Source organism: Cnephaeus nilssonii, assembly GCF_951640355.1.
Source record: "Cnephaeus nilssonii genome assembly, chromosome: X".
NCBI lineage: Eukaryota > Metazoa > Chordata > Mammalia > Chiroptera > Vespertilionidae > Cnephaeus > Cnephaeus nilssonii.
Genome location: NC_137071.1, coordinates 5,111,289 through 5,122,948, shown reverse-complemented (window position 1 = coordinate 5,122,948; position 11,660 = coordinate 5,111,289). Strand labels below are relative to the sequence as shown.

General features: G+C 39.4%; 1 protein-coding gene across 3 annotated transcripts in view; it reads left to right on the top strand.

Moving 5' to 3' along the window:
• Nucleotides 1-366: 366 nt before the first annotated feature.
• AP1S2 (adaptor related protein complex 1 subunit sigma 2) overlaps nt 367-11,660 on the top strand; it is a 28,809-nt gene continuing 17,515 nt past the window's right edge. For all 3 annotated transcript variants that reach the window (XM_079765084.1, XM_079765085.1, XM_079765083.1), the window contains exons 1-4: nt 367-518; nt 2,602-2,780; nt 9,537-9,645; nt 10,216-10,353. In XM_079765084.1, coding sequence (XP_079621210.1) covers nt 2,602-2,780; nt 9,537-9,645; nt 10,216-10,353 — 426 coding nt within the window. In that variant the 5' untranslated portion in view covers nt 367-518. The remainder of the gene's footprint in view (nt 519-2,601; nt 2,781-9,536; nt 9,646-10,215; nt 10,354-11,660) is intronic.

Genomic DNA, 11,660 nt, shown 5'->3' with positions numbered 1-11,660 from the left:
GAACTTCCCTACCCCACACGGTGGGGTCGAGAAAGGGTACCCTGGAACGCTGTGTTCCCACCGCCCGAATCGCCTGGGCTGCCGCCCGCGCGCGCGTCCCGAAGGAACCCGCAGGAGTGCGCAGCCGCGCCGGTTCCGGCGGCGGCGGCCGCTTCCGGGTCACGTGGCCCGGCTTCCGGTCCAGACCACCCCTCTCGGTAGAGACCTGGCCAATCGGCTTCCTCGCTCCGTGCGGCCCGCTGCGCTGTCTCCGGTGCTGCAGGCTAGTGCTGGGCAGCTGGGTGCGCGCCGCCCAGCCCGCCCCTCCGCTCGCCGCAGCCCCGGCTCCTCCCTCGCCCGGCCCCCGGGGCGGGGTCTGCTGGCTCGCCCTCCCCTCGCCGCCTAAGCCTTCCCTCCACTAAGCGGGTCCCCTCCCCACGAGCACCACGGCTTCTTCTCAGCCCAGCGACCGGGGCTGCCCCTCAGCCTCAGCCGCCGCCGCTGGCAGAGCAGCGCCGCGCCCGCGGCCCGCTGCCGCCGTAAGTCCCGGGGGACGAGCTGGGGCGCCGGGGTCGGGGAGTGGGCTGGGAGGGTGGGCGCGCCCCCAGCCGCCCCGCGCGCGCCCCGCGACCCCACCCCGCGCCCGCCCGCTCCGCCACTGGGGCGCGACTCCCCGCAACTCACTTCTCTCCGCGTCCGCGTCCCGGGATGCGGGGGGCGGGGGGGGGTCACAGCCCCGGACGCCGCGGCGGCCCCGCGGCACCTGTGGTTCGGGAAGCCCCTCAAGTTTTGGGGGGCATTTTCGGGAGGGGCCCGCGGCCGGGGGCGGCGGCGGCCGAGGACCCTGGGCGCCCCCTGCGCGGCGGCGGATGCCATTGTCTGCCCCGCTCCTCGCCTGTCACCTCGCCGGGGCGCGATCGGTGATGGAGTGCGGCCCCGTCGGGAAGCCTCGGAGGCGGCCGGACCGAGGACCGCTGGCCCCGAGCCTGCTCCGTGGCCGAGCCCGTTGTTTTTCGTCCCAGTCTCGAGGAATTGAGGTGCCCTGTGGTTGGCGGCAAAATCAAAGCATTGTTTTTAACAAGAGGGAGAAAATAGTTGTGTCTTGCTGCTATTCGTCCCGTATCTGCACATCGTTTATTTGAAAGAGTGAATTATTTATCCGCCCTATAAAGAGTTAGGGAGGGGGATATAGAACCCTGGTACAGACAGCCTTGAAGCCCTTACTCCTTTTCGGAAGCAAACCCCCCCCCCCCCCCTCCTGGCCATCAAGATCCTGGAATACCGGTCTGTTCTTTCCCAAGTTCTGGCAATGGGCTTGCATTCAACGTTTGTCCAGTTGATGCTTTGCCTGCTGTCCTCTTCGAATGCCGCTCTCTTAACAGGACTTGAATGGGAGGCACTGAGATACCACAGATACTGTTCGTTAATTTTGTGCCAGGGAAGTGTTTCAAGTGAGGTGCAGCAAGCCAGTTTTAACTTGGATAAAGTTAAATTGCTGCATCATACCTTACCAAGTATCTTGCTGATGCCTGTTTGGATTAGTACAAAAAGCGACAATCATTTCTTAGCGAAATTTAGGACCCATTTTATTCTACATTGGTTGGGTAAATTCTCCCACCCCATGTTCAAATTCAAGATGGTGTGGCGAATATTAAGAATCAGGCTGGACGCTTACTTGCAGTAACACTATTAAGGGAACTTAGAATAGTTAAAAGAAATAAAAATGCCTGTCTGAATCAACAGATTTGCAGACTCCAAATAAATATATACAACATAGTACATGTGAAATACACTGGAATTCAGCATCCACTCCATCTGTAAATGCTATTTTTAAAATTTTTAAATGAAGTATTTTGTACAATGTTTCTGAATGTACATTATTTGGGCTTTTTAAAGGTTTATGTTCCCTTTCATAATACATTACCACTTTATTGTGTGCGTGTTTACGTCGGAATTTTTAAGAAGTGAGATGAGAAGGGATACATAAAATTAGGCTTTTATTAAGGAAAATGTGCGTTTATGGGATACTTTGGGTTAATATTTTAGATCTTTTGTTTATGTAAGCATAAAAATAATATTGAATGTAAAGTGTAACTGAAAAATAAAAATAAACTATGTAAGCATAAACTGAAGAAAGCATTCTAAGTGATAGCAGCCTGCCTACGAGTAATTCATCCTGGAACAAGAACAGCCTAAGGGTGAAAAATAGTAGGTCTTCTGTTTCTTTCAAATGTACCTAACCCAGTTGATGTTAACAGTTCTCTTTTGATGCATAGAGAGTGGAATGTACAGCACAGATAGACAGTCGTTTCTTCAATTGCAAGAATGGTCTTTCTTTTACCACAACATTTTCACTTCAACTTAATGCCTGTTTTTCTTTTTGTTCTGCAGACTCCAAACTTAACTGGAACAGGGTGGGGTGGGGAGATCGGCATCTGGTGGGAATATATTTCGACAAGAATTTCTGGCTATTTTAACTGGCATAGAGATATTGATGGCTACGAATCACTCATCAGTCAAACTCCCTGCCCACCAAGCTTCTCTGTGAAACATGTCATCTTAATCTTAACTTGATTGAATCAAAGTATTGCATGTAATGTTTGATTCTATTTATCTTAACAGATGCAGTTTATGTTGCTTTTTAGTCGTCAGGGAAAGCTTCGGCTGCAGAAATGGTATGTCCCACTATCAGACAAAGAGAAGAAAAAGATCACAAGAGAACTTGTTCAAACCGTTTTAGCACGGAAGCCTAAAATGTGCAGCTTTCTTGAGTGGCGAGATCTGAAGATTGTTTACAAGAGGTATAATTTTTATTTTTCAGAAAGGTGAAATAGCAGAATCAGATGGTGGTCATTTGTAATCTGGAAATTGCATACTTTTGAGAGAGAACAATTAACAAAGATTTAGCTGAAAAAGGTTTTAAGTTAAAGCTTTTTTTTTTTTTAAATAACTTGTTTTTATGACCCAGGCTAACATGATAAAATCAGGGATGTTGTTTTAAAACTAATTATATAATTAAAGTCTTAATCATCTTTTTTAGAAAAAATCAGTGAATTCATCCCTTTGCAGGGGGAAATAGAATCAGTATTTTAAATTGTGAATTTAAATTGAGAATTTTAAATTCTCTGAATTTAGATAAGCATTTCCTCCCGCTTCTATCTATAAAGTAATGACTGATAATTGACATGCCTTTCATCTGACTTTTAGAATCTTATTCACTTTAAACACCTTGAATACATAGACCATTCGAGTCCTATAAATGTTTAAAAATTTTGTGTATACAGGATCTATTAGTAGTGTTTATTGATTTGACGTATACTTGTTGCTGTGGTAGAGGTGTGATTAGATCTGATAGATAATTTTGCCAAGAATAAAGTAAAAAAATTTTAACACTAATCTTTTTTTTAAATGCATATATCTTTATTAGCATCTGAAACTCTTAATACCTTAAAATAAATTTCTCAAGATTGTTCTAATCATGTTAAAAAAGAAATATAATTATTTTTTCCCTATTTCTCTACCCTTAGGAATAATTTACTGTTTTTAAGATACAAGGGTTGCTGCATGTGAAAAATTCTCTTCTATGGGGGATGTGTAGAGAACTAACAATATGGACTACGAGGAGGGTTGAAGAGAAATCTGGGTTTTATCGCAGCTTTCCTGTATTCCACTCCCAAGTGTGGATGGTGCATATTGTGGGGGAAATAGTGGAGGAAGTAAGGGAGGTTATAAGACACTGAGAATTTAAAAAATACTGTAGACTCCTTTCTCCAATAAAATGAATTTAGTCATCTTTGGGTGCTTTTATATCCAGTGTTTGGTTTAGTACTTGTTGAGAAAAAGACATAGCATTTTAGAACTGGGAAATGTCTTAGAATAACTAGTTAAGTTATTTTTTTTTAAATTGAGGTAACTTGACATATAAATTATGTTACTTTTTATATGATTAAAAAAAGCTTTTTGCCCCAACGATAGAACCTTAAATGAAACAAGTGGAAGTGGAGGTACTCTTGTAGAATGAAGACTGGGATCCTGTACCCCTGCTCACTTGGCCTCTACCCTCTGTATAGGAGATGGTTCCTGAGTTTGAAAACTACTACTGTTGATCAAACTTCAATTTTTTTTTAAATGAGGATTTGGGAGAAGTGACTTGTCCAAGGTCATATGCTAGTTCGTGACTGACATAGGAGCTACAGCTCAAATCTTAAGCTTGGGGGCAAAGGATTTGAACAGTGATCAAAAAAGATTTGCTCTTTGTAATTGGGGAATGGGGTGGGGGGGAAGGACTGCGACTGGAAACTGAGGGGGGATCTGTTTGGAGACCGAATTATAATGAGTTCCTGAAAGAAGACCTCTTGCTGTGTGCTCAGCAGGTGGAAAGAGCTGTTACCCAGGTAAATTTAATCAGACTTGGTCACTGCTAGAAGGTGGGAGGGCAGCGAAAGAGGGGAGAGAATGAAGGGATTCCACATTTCTAGTTCCACCGACAGGCTGAATGGTGAGGTGGTAGGTAAGTTGACTTTGAGATGCCTATGTGACTTCCATTTGGAGATGCCTAGTTTTCTTGGAGTAGGCATAGGCATGGAAGTTTGCGGGGGGGACGGGTAATTAGGCATAATGTGTTAGATCACCAACATTCAAGTAGGAGGAAAAGGGGGGAGAAGGTAAGCATAGGGTCAGTAACATGGAGAAGAGGAGTCACCGGTGCCAAATGTTGCATAAAGTTCAATGACAGTAAAGAAAGACTATTAGATTTTACAGTGAGCATTTCATACAGTGCCCTTTGTGGGAACATTTTCAGTGGAATACAAAAGACAGAGCTCTCCAAAAAATGGGGTGAAGAGGTGGAGACATTTAAACAGTAAGTATAGATTATTTGGGGAGCTTTGCTCTGAAGGACAGAAGAGGTGGTAACCAACCATAAACATAGGAGTGGGGGACAGGGTTTTTAAAAAGATGTGAGAGACGCAAGCTTATTTCTAGATAGGGGAAGGAGTCCCCCGTGTGGAGGAGGAAAATACCAGCAAGGGAATGAATCCCAGGAATGGAGATTCCTGCCGCGGAAGGAAATGGCCTGTTAAACAGAAGGATGAAAAGCGCTAGTTGGTGATCTTACATGCAGTGTTCAGCCTACCCATGTTGGGCCACTGATTTTTCTTTTAAAGGCTATAAAGGGAAATGTAACCTGACTCTGATACTTGCCTCAAGCTCCTATAAATAAAAGGTGCACTTTAAAAAAAGGCTTTATCAAGACAAAATGCACATACAAAAGTTAAATTTAATCTGTTTTTCTATGCATACTGAAAACACCTCTTGTACTAAGGACATATTTATTCACATAAACAGGTGATTATTTGTCCCTATTCCAGCTGGAAGAGAAGACCTTTCAGGCAAAAGAATTACCACTTAGCTCCAGAGAAATTCTGAACTAGCACTTAGCTTTCTGTCTTCCTTCCTCAAGCAGTCTCATCCACTTTATCCCTGCTGAACATTTTGCATAACAATTCCCCCTGTCAGGAGGGAGTGGTGGGAAAGAAGTAAGGATAAAATTAGTAGAGCTGAAAAAATCTACTGAATGTCTGAGAACTTGAGTTCTATTCCGCTTGTACCATTAGCTAGTTTTGTGACTTTGAACCAGTCTTTGGCCTTTGTTTCCTCATCTCTACAATAAATGCTCTTGAGATCTTTTGAAGACAGAACACTATGCTGTTTTTATTCCTATTTTGTGCAGCATGTTATGGAAGAGGCACTGGATTAAAGTCTTAAAATTAAAAAATACATGCGTCTCCAAATTACTAACTTGAGAATTCCTCGAAGAGCACTGTATTGATTTTCTTTACTAACAAAAGAATCTTAATGACACCGTGGGTATAGAGAACAGTTTATTTAGTTACATTCACCCACCATCAGCTGATATTTAGCTGACTGCAGAGCAGTCATGTGTTTTGAATGTAAGAATAGGCACTTTCAGATGCTCTCTGAGTGCCAGTAATTAGAGTAAGCCTTAATCCACTCGCTAAAAATAACTAAACATACGTTTCTTCTTACTAGTCTATTATTAATTTTACTTCAGATTCAGACTTACAAATATGCACTAAGAGAACAAAACGAGCTCATTGTTCAATTTTTTAAAGCCATTTCTAAAAATAGGGAGTACACTTCAGGTTCTCTTGGTAATCTTTTACTAAATCACTGTAACAATTTTTATCTCTCTTCAAAGCTGTTAAAATATTGCTTTGAATATGTCTTAATTTTTGCCAGGTGCTGGGTTACTTTATTTCATACAGTTCCTGGCTGTAGTTTTTAATATAAAACTTGGGCTCTGGAGCCAAATCACTGTTCCTGGGGAGGTTGCTCAATTAAGTCTGGGTCTCCTAAATGCAACTAATAATGGTATCTCTGGAAGGGTTTTTGTGAGGTTTAAAATGGTAAAATATGAGGACTCGACGAACGTTACCCGTTACTATTGTTTCTCTTTCTCCTCTAAGCTTTCTGGAAAGAAGTACCTTATAATAATCCTGATAACTAGATGCTCATCTACAATAAAGAATTAATTTAATTTGGTTGTTCTTTTACCATTCTGAGCAAGAGCAAAGATTTAGATAATGTGTTGTGGAGTTTTTGTGTGTGTGTTGTTTTTTTTAAATATTACTGGTTGGTGCTTAAGACGCATCAGTCTGGTGATATTTATATTAATAGTTTAGAAATACTAGAAGTAAATAGAATTGAGGACCTTTGACTAGTGTTAAAATGCTGTTTATTTGTAAGTAAAGAGGCAGTACAGTGGTTATGGAGCAAAGACCATGCAAGCATTAGATTACCTAATAGTAACATTGAAAAAAAAATATTTTCATTGAGTCTATTTGATGCAATGGATATATTGAAGCAAACAAGACAAAAGGAAGAAACAAAAATAACAACTATGCATTCTTGAGACTTTAAATGCCTTTTGAAACTATAGAATGTTCCAAAGATTTTACTTGTAAGTGGCTATATAATGGCTTCATGGAAGACCTACTCACAAAGGGAGCTGGAGCTGTTTATTTTATTTGGAAATTATGACAAATTAAAAAGAACTAAGTTTGAAAAGCTCACATCCTTTCAACAGAAGGTAACTGTTCTTATTATCCACAAACTAAACAGATTATTTCTTCTGAAGTTGATACCATTAGTACATGGTGTAAAACAATGGCTGCTATTTTATTCGCAACTGAATACAATGAAAACTTCAGTTGATTGTGGATTGGATTTGGATTTGTTTTGTTTTGAATTCCTATCTACTGTTAACATATTGGTAGCTGTAGGGTATTACCAGATGAAATTTAGTTTTAAAAGTTCTTTTGGCCAAATACTTCCATTATATTAATTTAAATATTCCACTGTCACTGTTGATTTTTGCATCCTCGTGGTGGTGGGGGGGGGCAAAGAATGTATATTTTTAAGTTTAAATTAGACTGATTTAAGTTAAAAAAGAAGAAAAATCTTATAATTAAAACATTTTACCCAAAACCAGTAGTAAATTCTTTCTAATGGAATCATTTAGCACTCTGTTCATGTTAGCTAGTCATGTCTGGTTTTCAATCTGCGCATTTTTAATGTCAGTTCCTTTAACCTTTGGTTTTCTTAAGTCCGGGCATCTTAATGTGTCATTTGTATCCACTTCCCCAAATTCAAAACTATTTGGTGAGCATGGGTTCAGGCGGATGGAGAGTTATAATATCCCATTGCATTTTAAACAGATAAACACAGGTTAGTGCTGGGAAAAAGAGGGAGAAGCTTCTTTGTTCAAGTTGGAGGTGGTGCCCTCTTATGTCCTTCTTGATAATAAATGAACGCATTCAATGCCTCTACACCGTTATAAATAACTGACTAGATAGAGAAGTCAGGTAGAATGAATATGGCAAAAAGTCATGCTTTGTATGACAAGGGATGTTGGTGTGGTAGGTGGAAAAGTGCCTGGAGTTAAGGTCTGAAGATCAGATTTCTTGTCCCAGTACAACCACTCACCAGGTCCTGTATTCTTGGACCTTTTTTTTTTTTTTGTCTTCTGTAATCAAGGATGATGATGCTTGCTGTTTGAAAGATCACATAAGATGAGATGTTTTTGATAATATTGAAATTAGTAGGTTGTTATGTAAATAATTATCCTCACACTGAAGAGCAGGAATTCATTGAATTGAGATTGTGCTCATTTATATATTTGCATTACTGCTTTGAGCAGTAAATTGCCCATTGTGTGTGCTAAAAATCACTTAAATGCTACTCAGTGAAAATTACAATCTCAATTGAAATTTGTTTAGAATGTCTTAGGTTGTGTTTTTTTTTTTTTTTTTTTTTTTTGTAAAACCCTTAAATAGGCTTAAACCATTTGAAAATGCTCTTTTAATCCTCCTCAAAGGACTTGGTCATTTGCTATGCCTTGAAGGATTGTATGTTAATAAGTTTTGGCTTTCTTGGGTTAAGTATACCCATTAAAATGCTAATTTGGAGGAGACTCTGAGTTTATCAACCTTATTCCGTCAAGGGAGAATAACCTAGACCTCAATTCAACAGGGTAGCACTCGGAAGAATTGAGGCGAGCTCTGTTTCCTCTGTTCTCTTTCTCTAACTTCTGTAATAACTTGGAGCTGTTGTTCTTTTCTTGGGGTTTGTTGCACAATCCTAGAAACTTCCTTTTTAAAATAATGTATGCTGTTAGAAGTCAAGATAGTAGTTACCCTTGAGGGTGGGAGGTTGTGACCTGGAGAGGCTAGAGAGGGGGTTCAGTAATCTGTTTCTTTCTTTTATATATATATATATATTTATTGATTTTTACAGAGAGAGAAAGGGAGAGGGATAGAGAGTTAGAAACATCAATGAGAGAGAAACATCGATCAGCTGCCTCCTGCACACGCCCTACTGGGGATGTGCCCGCAACCAAGGTACATGCCCTTGACCGGAATCGAACCTGGGACCCTTCAGTCCACAGGCCGAAGCTCTATCCACTGAGCCAAACCGGTTAGGGCAGTAATCTGTTTCTTGATCTGGGCGCTTTGTACACAGGCAGGTTCACTTTGGAAACTCATTAAGCTCTACATTTATGACTTGGGTTCTTCTCTCTGTGTATATTACACTTTAATAAAACATTCCAGAACATTGACAATACCTTCAATATCAATAAGTCCTTCAGTTGGAGAGTTTATATTCTTCCCTGTTTACTTGTACTTTGAATTAGTCGTGCAGTGCATTTTGTTTTAATTAAGTAAACTTCAGAACAACCTGGGTCAGTTATGTTTTAGTATCTACATAGCCTGAAAGGAAGAAGAACAAAGTAGTAACTCTTTCTAGATTATGTGATTGAATGATTATTATTATTTTCTTTTTTTTGCCTGTCTATACTTTTCAAATTTTCTCTTAGGCATTTATTGCATTTGTAATCCAGGAAAAAACTAATCTGTACTATTGTAAAAGAGGAAATAAGCTGTATAAACATGGGGTCTTTCACAATAGTATATGAAAATATATTTAGGAACCATGATTATAGGGTAAATTTTTTTTCACGTTTGTTTTTGTTACAGATACGCTAGTCTGTATTTTTGCTGTGCTATTGAGGATCAAGACAATGAGCTAATTACCCTGGAAATAATTCATCGTTACGTGGAATTACTTGACAAGTATTTTGGCAGTGTGAGTAGTATTTTGTTTTAGGGAATCGAATGCCACAGTTTTGTTTTTTTAATCTTTTCTATAACAAGTTTGATTGTCTTGGGGATTCTGACTCTTGGAAAGTAACTGTGGGAGAGAGAAAGAATTACTATTTTTTGTCAGTGTGCCTAGTCAATCAGTTAACTGCCAAAATTGCTTGACCCCACAGACCTACTCATTTAATTATGGTGTTAAGAATGAGGTTTAAAATAGTGAAATAGAAAGGAGTCCAACTGCAAAGAGTAATATATAGAAGTGCTTAGTGAAGAATTTAGATTTTGTTGGCATTTATAATCACATTACCCAGGAAATGGGTATTTTCAAAGATCAGCTAGAAGAAAAGTTGCCCAGGCAGAGTTGGTCTGACTTAGCATGTAGGCATTGTGTTTTCAAGTACTTGAGATTTGAAAATTAAACTGACTAAATCAATGATGCTTAGTTAACCAGATTGCCATTTTTAGAAAGAACTTAGATGGATTCACTCCGGTCAGATTTTATTCACTATACTTATCTTTTGCTTTATTATTACTTTTTGTTTGTTTTGTTTTTCAGGTGTGTGAGCTTGATATCATCTTTAATTTCGAGAAGGCTTATTTTATTTTGGATGAGTTTCTTTTGGGAGGGGAAGTTCAGGAAACATCTAAGAAAAATGTCCTTAAGGCAATCGAGCAGGCTGATCTGCTGCAGGAGGTAAGCTGGGAGTTCTCTAGACACTAGCATGTTTTGCTTTTGTTAGGAAGTGTCATTTATCTTCTCTCATTCTTACACGGTTTCAGAAATTACTCTGAAGCATGCTCGGCATGCAGTGTCTGTGTGCAGTTTATTGATTGGAATATGTCAGTCATGTCAACTCCATTATCTATGGATGGATCATATACTTTGAAAATGGTCTGTCATATTGATGGCCAGTTTTGGACCTCAAAAAAATAGAGTCTAAACCTTTATAGGACAGACTACCTTAAGAAGGGAAAAGATTCATCAAATATTAACAGTAATTTGAGAACTCTCCATCCATTGTTCTGAATTACTTAAGATAACCCCTTTTCTCATTAATGTAGATAATCAGGAGTTGACTGAGATTATGGCATTTTCATTCCAAATTTCATATTTTCACCTCATGTCCATTAAGTGCAAATGTAGCCAAGTAAATCATAGTGTTATAATTACACTTTTTGTAGAACCCTATAGTTTTCTGTTAGAAAAACTAACTGAAAAGTACTTTTCTTTGCTCTTAGAGAACAAACCATGTTCTGTCAAGCTACTACATTATTATCTTGCCTTGATATCACTAGAGCCATTAATAAACCTCCTTCCTGTTCTAATTTCTACAGTTGTTCTGGGTTAATTGTATAGTTGATGCTTCTGTACCTTTGATTTCTGAAGTTTAAAATTTCATAGATAAGGCTACCTTTTCCTAAAAACTTAATGATACCTTAATTCAGGTACCAAGTTAAATTATGCTTTAGTGATAATTGTGGTTTTAATCAAACAAAGCTTATAGCATAAGAAGGGACTACTCAATATAACAAATGTAGCATGTTTTTATTACAGTAACTATCAACTTGTTCTCTTTATGTATGGGTCTTTTTGTTTTGTTTATTCATATGTTTTGTTTAAATCCAATTTTTTAGAACTTCTGTTATAACAGAAGGGTATATCTCTTTTTCTCCATTATAACTTCTTAGCCATTGACCTCTATAATCCCTCTGCATCAGTCACTGACTGTGTCAGCTGTGGGAATTGCTCAAAGTTGAGATGACATCATCTGGGCCACACATATATAAAATATGAGACAATGCATTATACATTTAGTGATCTTGAGTTACCAAGACAGTGGTTAAGATACCTGCAAAAGTGAAGCATTTTATTAGCTGCCCTGATGCCATTCACTATTCAGTAGTGAAATGAGCATAGCTCCTCTTCCATGTGTGTACAGTTTGCTATTTTTTTAACATCAGGTGTGCTGACTGCAAGCTCATAGTCTGCTCTTGTTAAGT